This window comes from Convolutriloba macropyga, chromosome 15 (assembly GCF_964194025.1).
Source record: "Convolutriloba macropyga chromosome 15, txConMacr16.3, whole genome shotgun sequence".
NCBI lineage: Eukaryota > Metazoa > Xenacoelomorpha > Acoela > Convolutidae > Convolutriloba > Convolutriloba macropyga.
The window spans coordinates 12,201,953-12,216,484 of NC_134482.1; the positions used below are offsets into that span (position 1 = coordinate 12,201,953).

Here is a 14,532-nt window from a genome sequence, read left to right on the forward strand (position 1 = left end):
AGTCTTTAAGAGAACTTAATGCCCTCCTGGTGTTACCGGTTTATCCCGTTTTTGAGGACACAAAGTCAAAAGGGCCTGGCGAAAAATTGGTCAATCGAAAAATTGCATAAAAAAACCACATGACTAATAATTTTGCTTCAAAACTTCGTTTGAGAGCAGTTAATAATGGAGCTCACTGTAATCGAGGGTTGGCAACAGAACTGTTGTATGACGTCAGAGGGGGAGATTCAGCTTCCTCTGACAGCTTCAGAAGATCCCTTCCTTCCCCCTGGCCCTCTTTTTCATGCTTGCTGCTGTCAACTGGCGAGAACACTTGAAGCTGTGACGTCAGACTCAGCATTGGGGTTATTGATGGTGTTGTGTCTTGAATTATCCTCCGCGATTTCTAGAATATTCTGCCGTTCTCTAGTTAGAACCCAACAAAAAGCCTGACACCGAGCAAATTGCTCCCGAAAAAATCTTCTGTAGCATCATTAGTGTTAACGTCATAAGTAAATAATTTTTTGTCAGCATTTTCTTCTAACATGGTCACTGCCATGCATTACAGAATAGTTGTTTCGAGAGATTGTAAAGTACTACTGCAATACTTTAAGGACTTGCAAGAAACGCACTATAAGTAAACCATGTGAAATAGGTAAAGATATTATAATTTTTTATTCGTAGTTATTTTTTTCATCAACGGGATCAGAATATAATTAATAGAATTACTGCAAGATAACTAATTAATAATATTAGATTTTTCTTGCAAGTTTTTTCACGATGTATTTTTGAGCTCAAGTAACTCGAGCATTACCCATGTTAAGGTCTGAGGGGACATCAAGTATGTCCAGAAGTAAAATGAATGCACGAGGGCGCGTTGTGCGTTCACAATCACTTAGTCTTAAAAATTTGAAAAACGCACGATCATGAACATACACGCAAGAAAATCTGGACACGAAAGCACATATTTAGGATCATAAACAACCAAAGTTTGAAAATAGACGATCCCTTCCTTCCCCCTGGCCCTCTTTTTCATGCTTGTTGCTGTCAACTGGCGAGAACACCTGAAGCTGTGACGTCAGACTCAGCATTGGAGTTATTGATGGTGTTGTGTCTTGAATTATCCTCCGCGATTTCTAGAATATTCTGCCGTTCTCTAGTTAGAATCCAACAAATAGCCTGACACCGAGCAAATTGCTCCTGAAAAAATCTTCTGTAGCATCATTAGTGTTAACGTCATAAGTAAATAATTTTTTGTCAGCATTTTCTTCTAACATGGTCACTGCCATGCATTACAGAATAGTTGTTTCGAGAGATTGTAAAGTACTACTGCAATACTTTAAGGACTTGCAAGAAACGCACTATAAGTAAACCATGTGAAATAGGTAAAGATATTATAATTTTTTATTCGTAGTTATTTTTTTCATCAACGGGATCAGAATATAATTAATAGAATTACTGCAAGATAACTAATTAATAATATTAGATTTTTCTTGCAAGTTTTTTCACGATGTATTTTTGAGCTCAAGTAACTCGAGCATTACCCATGTTAAGGTCTGAGGGGACATCAAGTATGTCCAGAAGTAAAATGAATGCACGAGGGCGCGTTGTGCGTTCACAATCACTTAGTCTTAAAAATTTGAAAAACGCACGATCATGAACATACACGCAAGAAAATCTGGACACGAAAGCACATATTTAGGATCATAAACAACCAAAGTTTGAAAATAGACGCTCAGACAATTTATATTTTGAAAAATGTAGTTATGAAGCCACTAATTTTTTTTGTCTTGGTAAAAATGTAGTAAACATGGGAGGAGCTAAAGCACTCTTTCTCAGATAATCCACTCAAGTAAAAATTTTAATGCAAAAAAGTCAAAACAAGCTTGCGTTTAAATAAATAGCAAAATGTTGAGTGGAAAGAGTTGCGCTCAATTTTTTTTGTGTATTTTAATATTTCTACTTGATGAGTTCTAGAAAGTAGTTGAAGAAAAAAAATTGCCTCACAGGCCAGAATAAATCATGTTCAGTCAAAAATTATTCTGCAATGATTTCTTGTTAAAGAGGCGCGATGTTTTTCAAAACCCTACCAATCAGTCCAAACAAAATTCTGATGATTGCACGAAAGTCTGAGCGTGAACGCACTACAAGCTGGTGAACGCAGAAGGGTCTGGGGAACGCACGAAAATCTGAATTTGAACGCACTACAGTCTGTTAAGCTCACGAAAGTCTAGTGAACGCACGAAAGTCATTACTTGAACGCACGAAAGACTGAGCATAAAATTTTGGACACAAGGTGTGTCCGTCCTGGACGGACTGGCCACACTGGTTTCCAGCTGACACCTAGACCTGGGCGATACTTGAAATTTCCTTTAAACGGTGAAGAAATACGTATTCTTTTTGAATCAATCAATTGTCTTTGAAGATCGAATAAAGACTACGCTTTTATCAGAATTTGCCAATTAGTTCAAAATATTAGGAATCTAAACATTAGGAATCTTAAGAATATTAAGAATCTGAAAATTAAGAATATAATCACTTTTTCAATACCATCAACTGCGTTATTGTTATTTAGAGCCGCACGAATAGAAGACAGAGGTTCCTGTTTAGTCAAGTTTGATATCCACAGTTTGAAATGAACTTACTTTACATCTTTTTTTTGTGCAGCAATGATTCTTTGGGATATCCTGTCACAACCCTATTTTTGAGTAAATTGAGCAGAATACGTTTCATTTACAAAATTATGGCCTTCATTTTTCCTAAGTTGAGATAATTTTTTGCTGAATTGGAATGACAGTTTCCTGTTTTAGATTTTGCGACAATAAATCAAGCATATTTTTGTAACCTAAAAGATAAACTAACAACGAATATCAAAAAGAGTGTTTGCCAGCAAGATTTTCAAAAACTTGATAGAATTTTGTCAAGTGAGCAGCATCTTAAAGCAACAAAAAATTTTTCTGAATAATTATTCATGAAAAGTTTACACGCAGTTGATATGATTGAACTTTGATATGTGCGTTTGCATTTCGCGTCTTATATCAGCGAATTGAACGCTTATCTAACAAAAACGATTGGTTCTTTTCAAATGTGGATTTATATATTTTTAGTGTTGACTCAAAAAAACACAAAAGAAACTAGTATTTGCCGTGTTTTTTTTGCATTTGCGAGCTCTGATTTTGTTTGTTCCATATGATATCTCCGAACTCTTCGTAATTATTCCAAAACCATTTTTTAACCTCAGTTTGACCCCTTGCCAGCCCATTGCAGCCCAGACCTGATGTAAGAGTTTTGAGCTGCATTTTCTGCAAAAGTCATCCAATTGCAGCCAACTATTAGTTTTGGACTGAAAAACTTGAACGAGTTATCATTGTGGGACTTTCCTATCAAAAAATAACCTAAGCATGGCAGAAAATGTTTCAGATATTGATTTCCGTTGTAAATTCAGAGAGAGGCACCGAAGAGAGAAACTGAAAGATCATACCTTTTTCTTGGCGCTGAAAAACAAGAATAAACGCACTAAAATGGCAGACATTACAGAAAGTAATCTAAAAGGGCGTCTATAGGCATATGAACGTCATAAATGGAAATGTTGACCGTTTTTAGGCTGTATAAGGTAATCTTTTTGACCATACTTTTAGTTTTGTCATCCAAATTTTAGTCCCCAATGAAACATTGTGACCTCTACTAAGATTATCATTCCATAAAGACATGGAAGTTATTTAAAGAAGAATTTACGCGAGTCGTTCGAGTCTGGCTCTCTCCACTTCCTCCTTGGTTCTCCTTCTAGGCTGTCTCTTCTTCTCTTCCGGACTCTTCTTGCTACTGCTGGTATGATCCGAAGGCCTAGCACAAGTTAGTTAGTAGCTTCTAGTTAAATCATTTATTGATATCTAGAATAAAAAAAGGAACTGCACCCATCCCCCGCTGGGGTACTCCTTTGGATCTTACACATTAGTGGGTGTTCTTAGTGTTTCTTTGCTCTCAATGTGAATCAGGTGAGGTTTGTTGGCCACATTAGTCACGCTTCTCGATCTCTTTGAAATGCAAGTCATCATGTCAGCTGAAAAACATTTTTGTATCACATTGTATTATTTAAAAACAAGTTCATTACCAGGGTCGAGATGCCAGCGCCGTTTCAGCGCATTTTTGTATTTTTTTTGCATCTTTCGGTTCAATTATGTATAAACTGCGCTGAATGCGCTGAAATAAGCTAAAATTTTGAGATTTTGGAATCTTCAAAATTTGATCCCATTTCAGAGCATTTCTTACACAGCTCAGCATCTTTATAAGCTTAGATAGACTCCCTCTGTGACATTTTCAGGGCAATTTAGAGCATCTTTAGCGAATTTATTTCTTAATTTTAGCGCATTTTCAGCAAATTTCGTTCATAACTTTCAAAATTTTTTCAACGCATTGATTAAAAAATTCAGCGCGTTTTTAGCAAAATTATATCAAAACTATGCATTTCAGCGCATTTCTCATAATCATTTAGCGCATTTCAGCTCATGAGTTCAAATGGTCCATCACTTTCTGATTTTTTAAGCGAAATTCAACGCATATCAGCGCATTTTATATAGAGTTTCAGAGCACTTTTAGAACAGTTCTTAAATAACTTTGGGCACTTTTTAGCAGATTTATTACAAAGTTGCTCTTCAACTTGATTCTAAAATTTTTTTAAAGACAAGATATAAAAGTAAGCTTACTGCAAGCTCAGAGGTGCTTTAATTTGGCCGACGGTTGTTGGAGAGTTTTTTCAAACAGATCGTTTACACTAGAGTTAGTATCATTCTTCCTGCAAAAGTTTTCTAAAATGTGTATGCGTGTCTATTTCAAAGTCAAACACGAAGTATTACGCGGAAGTATTAAAGTAAACAAAGGCTGATTTCAATTTGTTGATGAGTGGACCCTATGAGCTGTTTCACAAAAGTGGGGTAAATATTATCACCGATTGAAGTCAATTGATTCATTAATTATTTTTGAGAAGGAGTCAAATTATACTAGATATATCTAGTATAATTCGACTCCTTCTCAAAAATAATTAATTTGGTGGCCCTCAGAGATAACGTCCACTTCAGCAACGAGACTTATTTAGGACTGTCCTCTGAAATAGAAAATCTGCAATCTCGGCGTCAGCGCCGAAAATGGACAAGGTCAATCTTAACTTGTTACCCAATCAATCTTAAATCTGTGATTAATAGCCGCTTTCATCTTCTCAGCCGGCTATTGTAGCGCTCCTATTTTTATTTTACTTCATTGAACTAGTTTTTTTTCGCGCAACCTTATTTCACGGCTTGTTAAACATTTTGCGTGTAATATTGTAAAATTTAGCATCCTAACGCTCCACTACGAAATGACATTAAAATAATCGCAAGTTAAAAGTATTTTTGTACAAAAATCTATTTTATTGATATTGTTATGGGAAGCAACGGCGGCTATTTTCCGGTAATCTGCCGGGTATGCTTGAACTTTTATCTTGAAGAATTTTGTTTTCCCATTTTTATTAGCCCATTTGGTTTTTGTTCTCATCATTATTGCCACTAATTGCAAAGTGTCTCATACTGCCCGATGTTTGCCCACTGCAAAATTGTTTTTTTTGCATATGTTGCATTTGAAATTTGGCTGTAATTTTACTTCTATTCGCCACTGCTGTAACTTACTTCTTTTATTTTAATTTGAAATTGATGCTGTTTGAAGCCATTTTGCAATTTTTTAAAGTTGTTTCTATTCGCCCATTGTAATTTGTAAATCTTGTACTTGCCCTTGTGTTTATTGTTTTAATGTTTTCGATGTATATTTATTTTTTTACATCGTCTTTTCAATTAGCAAATGTTGTCAGCATAAAATACATTGTTTTTAACCTTTCGCAGTGCGCGCGCGCGTGTGTGTGTGCCTGCCTCTTTGTGTGTGCATGTGTGTGCAAGGTGTGTATGTGTGTGTGTGTGTGTGTGTGTGTGTGTGTGTGTGTGTGCATGTGTGTGTGTGTGTGTGCTTGTATGTGTGTGTGTGTGTGTGGTGGGATATGGCTGTGGTGTGATGCAGAATGGTGTGAATATGCCCGTGGTGTGATGCAGAATGGTGTGAATATGCCTGTGGTGTGATGCAGAAATGTGTGAAGATGCCTGTTGTATGTTGCAGAATGGTGTGAATATGCCTGTGGTGTGACCGACAATCAGCCCTGAAACAGGTTAAAAACAGTGTATTTTAGGCTGACAATCAGAGCCGAGACAGGTTTTAAACAGAATCGTTTTAGGCTGACAAGAAGTATACAATAATGTTAATTAAGCTGATAATTGTATGAAAATAGTAATGGACAGATCAAAATCAGGTAAAAAACAGAATACCAATTTTACTCTGAAAAACAGACTGATCAGTTTATATTTTGACATGAACAGAATCTACACAAGGGTAAAATTGTCTATATACAGTCTATGTATTTACACTGGTTCAGTACTGGAATGCTCTGGTTGGTCAGCCCGGGTACTTATTTCTGACAAATAAGCTATTTTTCATAGATGTTATTTTGAGTTCTTCCTTAAACTTTCTCAATACGTTTATACCCTTTTATTACACAGACTATGTGCATTATTTGTAAGGATTTTGCGTTAAATTTTTGGGAAAATTGCATTCATTTGGGAATTTTTCTAACATATTTTCCAAAAAAAAATTCTCGGCCGGGAATATAATGGAAATTTTCACTAAATTGCGCTCTTAGTTTTCTTTTCTTTTTGTTCAATTCTTTCTTTATTTTTCACAGCTTGATTCGTTAGACAATTAGGCAATCAATTTCGTTCCCTCGGGTTCAGATATTGTAAGTATGAATTGAATTTTTCTCATTGCTCGTTGAAGAACCGTTTGTGTACCAAAAAAGATGAAAATATCAGAGGAACTGAACTTATTCTTGATGATACATTTCTGAATTCATAATTATATTTTCAAGAATTTTATTGAGCCAACTTTGTCACATTTTTGTAGCAAAAAGCCGTTATATCGTGAATTCCAAACGCGGTGCTCTAAGAAATTTAAACAGATTCTACCGCTCTTCAATGTCGGATTGGAACAAAATCAAATTGTTAAAAATGAGTTTTTTTTAATTGGACAGCTGTTAAACAAATAGCCTATGTTCAATAGAGAAATTTGACCACCAATCCCCAGTCATCCAGGAATATAGTTATATTGCAAGATTCAAACTAATTCTTATAAAGTCAACATGCAAGTTTCTGTATACTTAGTACAAATCTTGTAAGATCTCAAAAATTTTTTAAACAGAACTTACAAAATAATAATGTCTCTTCCAAGAAGTTGCAAGGTAATTATTGTTATTGCAACTCTCGCTAAAACTCACAAGAAACTATAAGATCTTACTTCTTTACATTTATTATTCCCTATCACATTTATTATTGAAACTTACAGATTAGGGAAGTATTGGCTCTCATTAATAGAAAACCTACAAATTCTTACAAAATAACAACTCCACGTACTCAGTAAGTGCGATTTCACATTCGCTGAAACGCTTCTTGGTAAAATATAAAAGATTAGGCAACTATTGACGGCCATAATGCAAACTTGCAAATTCTTAACAGATAACAGTTCCTCGTAATACCTAAGTACAACTTCAGGTACTCTTATACGTTTCTTGTTAAAACTTCAAAATTTAGCAGGTATTGGTTCTCATTACTACGAAAATTGCATGTTCTTACAAGACAAAATTCTTTCATCTAACTTTGTATGATTTTATACTCCCTAATTCGTTTCTTAGAAAAATTTAAAATTTTAAAGAACGTTACAAATTTTAAAGTAATTTAAGGTAATCTTACCCTAACAAAGTAAAGTAAATTTTTACCGTTATTCAAGTTAAGTTAAAGTTAAGGTAAATTTTACCTTGAATTGACCTTAACAACAGTTTACCTTAAATTTAATCTGTGTGAATTTATCTTTTAAGTTCTTGTTAGATGTTGCAAGACAAATATTTAGTACGATGGTATAGTTAATGTGCAAGGTGCGAACTAGATCTTGTAAGTTCTGATCATGATAACTATCTAGTATGCCAGAATAGTTATCTTGCACGATTCGTACTAAAACTGGACCACTCAGTACGAGTTAGTACGAATCATGCAAGATAAATATTCTGCAATGTCTGGGGTTTATACTCTGAATTTTTAATCAGGGGTTACTAAATGATTTAATCTTTCATGAAATATCTCCAATTTTTCAAGTAGTTTCACGGAAAGTTTCAGTTTTTAATCAAATTCACTACTTTTCTTATTTGCAATCTTCAGTCTGCTTATAACTCTTGTTTATAGAACCCCATTTAAACAACAATAAGAACGTTTCGCCAACGTGGTCATTTCATTGACGGCCAGAATTATATGATTTTGTTCAACCAGATTTGGTTCACTGTTATAAACGTATGTTAAATCTGTTCACACGCAGATTTAACATACGTTTATGCAGATTCAACATCTTTCAGAGACATTTTTATGAAAAGAGGAATTCATTCAAACATAGCTGGCAGACTGCCAGAAAATAGCCGCAATAGCTTTGTAGATCTGCAGTCTCAAAAAAACAGTAAAAAAGACAGACCAAAAAATTCGTATTTTCATTGAAGGCTGATATGTTATTTTTTGATTAAAAATCTGTATACGTTTTTACTGCATCTATTAGCTGCTCTCTAATAACCTATATTTAGAGTGACACACACCCACTTGACCTTATCTCTTTGAATTAAAGTAAGTAAAAGTCAATTTCAAAGTGAGGAACTCATTTTTGAGAGTGGGATATGTCAAGTGTGACCAAAAATTTAGTCACGCAAATGAACAAAAAAATCGGCCCTTGAACTCATTGGCCCTTGAAGATCGATTAACTCAAAAATGACCGAAAAATAGAAAAATGAAATCCATTGCAAAATTCAATAAAATTTTGCTGAAAATCGTGATATTAATATCTTAAAAATCATTTCTTAAGAAATGATTCTGGTGTCTCTAGAGGCAATCCAGCGAACCAATTCTAAGCAATAAAAATTAATTGGTTCAAAGATCGATACGCAATAATTTTTTATAGAATTTCAATTTTCAAAAAACTGAAATTTGTTCTATTAAAATGTTGAAAACCATCCAATTACCCCAAAGCAACTACTTAATAAGATACTATCAAACCCTGAACGAGGTTATCTGGCTACTCAGGCAAGAAAAACTGAATAAAAACAAATGTTTTAAAAAAAAACTTAATGAACTTGCAAGTTTTATGAGAAAATTTTCAAAATTCGAAAATTTAAATTGTTGAAAACAAATCAATTGAAACTAACAACTATGCAGTAACATTTTGCATTTGGATTAGGTTAACTGGCACTTGACAATGGACAAATACCAAAAGTTGACAAAAACTATAGGAATCCTCAAAAAAATCGCAGATTTCATCCAAAAAAAAACGCTAAAATTCGAGACATTAAAATGTTGAAAACCACTCCATTATTACGCATTATTACTAGAAACTATACAATGAGCTATTATCAAAACTTAAAGGAGATTCCCCGGCCCCTGAAGCTGGAAAAACGCAAAAATGACAAAAATTTTAAAAAAACTTGAAAAAAATTGCAAAAACTAGTATCATTTTGTGTGTTTGTGTTTGTAGTACCAAAACATATAGCTCATAAAATGGTCATAACAAGTACTTTTGTCTAGCAAAAGGCCCTCATCAACTCTTAAAAATTTCAGCCTAAGACTAATCAAAACAAAAAATCAAAAAAACATGAAAAGTTGCACCATTTTGAGCCCAAAAACTCCTAGAAATGACCTTTTAACCCTGAATTGAGGCCCTCCTAGCAACTGCAACACTCTAAGCACTTGAAGGACTACTAACGTCCACATTGGGCTTCTAATGAAACTTAATGCCCGCTGGGCTTTACCTGTTTATCCCGTTTTGAAAGTTCAAAGTCATTGAAAAATTTGTGAACACGTCTTAAGAAAAACTCAGCGCCCCAATACAATTCAAATTCTTTGAATTGTAAGAAACCAAGAGAAGGCCAATAATAGCCCCAGCTATCGCTGTGCGGCTATTAATCAAAAATAGGATTTAATTCAATCAAATTTTTTTCCCGTACTTCCCCCATATTTGGGAAGTACTGAAACATAAGAGATGGGGTTTCTTACTATGAGAGTCTTTCTCTGAGATTCGGTCCAGTTCATCTCCACTGAAATAAAAAATGTCATTCACCATCTTTTTTTGCAAATAAAGGGAAGAAATATTAATATAGCTCAAAAGTTGAGCTTTGTATAAAGTATCAAATATAAAATTGGATTCAAATCTGCACTTTTTTTCAGCTAAAAACTGCCGTTGTCCAATTAAGTATTTTTGAAAAGGTTGATTTTTTCAAATGAGTCAGCCAATACAATCCTAAAAAAAGTTAACACAATTTCCAAATTTCACTCTTCAGTTTAATTTTTGTTTTCCCTGTTACAAAGAGGATTGAGCAATTATCAATGTCAAGTAACTGATGACAAAAACTTGAATAAAAAACGTAGTAGCACAAAGTAGTTAATTTTTTTTTTAATTTAAGTGAATTCAGAAAAATAGTCCTCGAAAATTGCACACGTGGTATCCGTTTAAAAGTGAGCAACAGAATCTTTGAATCTAAAAATGAAATGCAATTTATTTTTCTTGTGTGGCAACATATAGATATAACCAACTGGTTTTGTAAGTCAAAACTGTTAGAACTGACATTAAAAAAAGCAAATAATTGTCATTCTTGATTTTGTCGAAATTAAACTGCAATCCCGTCTATTTGTAAATTTTATATTTCTTAATTAATAAAATTTGGATTAATTAATTTTTGAATTCTTAATAGAGTTAAAAACGGTTGAACTTACAGGTGTAGTTTAGCTCCACGCTGAGCTTTCTTGTTCCCAACACGAGCATTCTGAAACAGCAGAATTTTGTTACAAGTAAAAGTAACTTATAATATTTTTACAAAAATTAATGGCTTTTGAAGAAACAGTTTAAACGTTAACGGAGTGCTCTATCTATTTTCGTATAATTTAAAACACTTAATACATTTTAAGGTTAAATCTAGTTGGTGAGCGAGAAGTTTGTTATAATTTTTGTTCCATTATACCTCAAACACTAACTATTTTAATTGATACTCGGGTCCAGGTTTTCTTTTTTATAAAAAGTAAAGATAGCCGTGAATAGAGGTGGATAAATAGCAGTGATGTTCAGTTCTCAGGGGTGAAAATGTTTTCTCAAAAATGCCTCACTGATCACTATTTTTTAGAGAAACTACACCAACAAATCTTATTGTTTAGACTTCTTATACATATGGGATTTCTGACTCCGAATTTGAATTTATTTTGTCATTTAAAAACTCTTCTGAAAGTTACAAGTATTCTACCTGTCTGCTGGATACCACATAAATAGTTGATAAAAAGGACAAGTTAAGAGTACTAAACAAAAAACATAATTAGAAAATCATTTTTGATGAATTTCGAACTTTGCTACCACTGCTGCAGTTATGTGCGCGTTTCAGTGAAAACTATTTTGCTCTAAAAGCGACGAACCTTTTGTTTTCAAAGCTTTCAACTCAAATCTTACATAGTTTCCCTAAAAATTTGAGGCGATAGAAAATTGGGATCTTTTCGGTTCCTCCACCTCCAGTACGTTTTGCGCCCCCATTTACAGAGCACGTGCCATTACATAGTAAATTATTATGTAAAAATATGGCAAGAGCGTCGGGGGTGCAAATAATATGCGCCCACTAAGCGGGGGGAAGGCACAAACGGAAAAGATCCAAAAATTGTGTGCGATGGATCAATTGAAATGAAAGCGGTGAAATGAACGGTGAAACATTGTACTGTTTGTGGTTATTAGCAGGGATTTTTTTTCACTGCTCTCAAAGCATTCACGTTTTTCGCACATCAGTTTTGCAATATTTTTGCGGTAAAGGTATTATGTCAATTGTGGTGCGGAAAGGAAAAAGATTTCCGGTTCTTAGCGACGAATTCTTTTCTTTCAGATCTTTCACCGCATTCAACGCTAAAAATCGCAATTCTTACATCTTTTCACCCCATTTGCCGCAATTTTTTCATTTTTGAAAATTTAGTGTTGATACTTTGACCCGGGTAGCTAATATTTTCACCACAGAGCAGCTGGATTGATTCACTCAAGATTCAATTTTGAGACAACTTATATGTTACTGTTAATCGGCAATTTCTCTTCTTAATGCGAATAGGGTAATACAATGAACTTCTATGAAATTATTTATCAGTTTGATTTGGGTCTAATTAACAAGTTGTTAACATTTGGAAAAAATAAAAAAGTTGTTGGAAAAAATAAAAAAGTTACTCGAGCAAATTGTATGTTTTCCGAAACGTAAGTTTTGTCTTCATTTAAAGAGCTTTCATGAAAAGTCTTCATGTTTTTGCATGCTTATGTCCGTATAATGTTGATCTCTCTACTCGAAGCTTCCATGTTTCTGCCATATTTTTGGAAGTTTTTTTCATATATTTGAAAGCATGTTGCAACATTTCGGTACCCTTTTTACTCAATCATCATTAAGCGTGTGTATCACCTTTATATCACCTTTAGCATACTTATATCATCAATTATATGGCGTTTGGCATATTTATGTCATCATTTCTAGCATAATTTGATCAACATTGATCAATTTATTACCTTTTGACCGGATTTTCCGCGTTTTCTGAAACACAAAGACCAATTGAACAGTAACTAATTTACCACCTTGCTGAATTTCGGCTTTATCGCAATTAGAAATAATGAGAACTTTATAATGTCAGAAGTTACGTACTTGCGTTTTTCTGCAAAAAATAACAAACTTAAATCTAAAAAGGGCATCAAAAAACTTGAAGTGACACAACTTTATTGAGATCTGAGGTCTCAAATTTTGGCACCTGTTCTGAGCATTTTGTTGCACTTTTCTTGGTTAAATTCAATAATAAAAGTGACATTAACAATATCGCAACATAAAAATTTAATTACTAAATCCGTTCATCTTCAGAAATTTTCTTTAAAATATAAATTGAAGGCTACAAAACTTTTCCAATTGTTAGTCGCACATTCTTTGGCGTTATTGGGAAAGCCATGAATTTTGGGTTTTTGGGGAGAGTAAATTTCTGATATTGATTACCTGGTGACTTTTGCCTCTCATTTTCGTTCAGTTCTCTAATAGAGCTCAGTGTCCTTTCAAAAGTTGCAAACTGTTTCCAATGATAATAGTTTGAACGAAATTTACTCATTTAAAAAGATTTGATTAATTATTTCTAACCAGAAACGTGAATGTCTTGTGACTGCCCCACTTGAAAACTTAATTCAATAAACATGATCATTTCGACCAATGGAAAACGGTCAAGCTTTTACAGTTCTGTGATCGATATGATTGTTTTAGGCTCTTTTATAAGTATAGAACGCTGATATTTTGATCGCTACTTTTTAAAAATAACCATGTTTGACATTTAATGGGCTCGTAATCTGGACAGAGTTTCGGGTCCCCTCTTTCCGCCTGGCACATACTTAAGTTCCGTCTGATCGGTCGGTCGTGATTCAATCTGACAAATCTGTTTTCACTAAACATGACTGCATATTGCACGCTATTTATTATCGATTACACTTTTCTGTTTTCTCTCTTGAACCAAATTTCTTTTTTTTACTTTTTATGTTTTTGTTAGATTCAACTGGAAACGGAGTCTTAAATTAAGTCTTTGGTTATGATTGAGTGTGTCAACTGAGCGGTTGAAAACAAAAAAATATGCTTAAAAAACGGAGGGTGGGGAACGGACTAGTTGGAGCTTTGAGCTATTGAAGCCTGCTTCAATGGGGGGGGGGGGGAGGGAGGTTACAAAATTCAATAAGGAAGCTTCAAATTTTCTCATTATTGTTTATTATATACCATTTTAACCACTAATAAAGTTTAAAATGCAGAAATATACCAATTTTGTTGCATTTTTCACTTGAGCTTTAGAAGTGAACTACCCCACTTGATTTCAGCTGCTGACAATTGTGAATGAGAAAGAGATTTAGATCGTGCAAAACAAAATAGTCAAGGGCGTAAAAGCCACTCGGAAAATCAAAACTATCAAAAGGAGTGTGTAGTTCGGTTTTTTTTCATTTGCGGTGTTTGCTCTAATGATTTTGACAAGTCGGAATTTCATCGAATACTTTTTTTCTGGGGCATTTGAGGTGTTAGTTTTATAATTATTTTTATTAGCCGCATAATTTTGATGTATTTGATTTTATTTCGGATGAAATTGATTTTCTCCAAAAAAAAAAATTGTTTGCTGCAAAACGACTCAAATTTTTCTTTGGAAAATTCGGGATATTAAATCTACCAAATTTAAAGAAAAAAAAAACTTTTTTCTAAATGCAACCTCCTATTAGGGAACCAGTTTGCAAAATTGTTGAAAAAATGAGAGTTCCTTTCTGGATGTAAGTTGTGCTGTAAATTCAATTTGTTGTTTTTTCCAGAGGAGTCAACCGAGGGGGTGGAAGTTGATGCCCTATTTGACACTGTGATCTCTGGAGCATCCACAAATGAAGCTAAATTTTCAA

General features: G+C 33.9%; 1 protein-coding gene across 1 annotated transcript in view; it reads right to left on the bottom strand.

Moving 5' to 3' along the window:
* LOC142353959 (uncharacterized) overlaps positions 1-381 on the bottom strand; it is a 40,502-nt gene extending 40,121 nt beyond the window's left edge. The window contains exon 1 of the mRNA XM_075406192.1: positions 177-381. Coding sequence (XP_075262307.1) covers positions 177-340 — 164 coding nt within the window. The 5' untranslated portion in view covers positions 341-381. The remainder of the gene's footprint in view (positions 1-176) is intronic.
* Between the last annotated feature and the right edge of the window lie 14,151 nt (positions 382-14,532).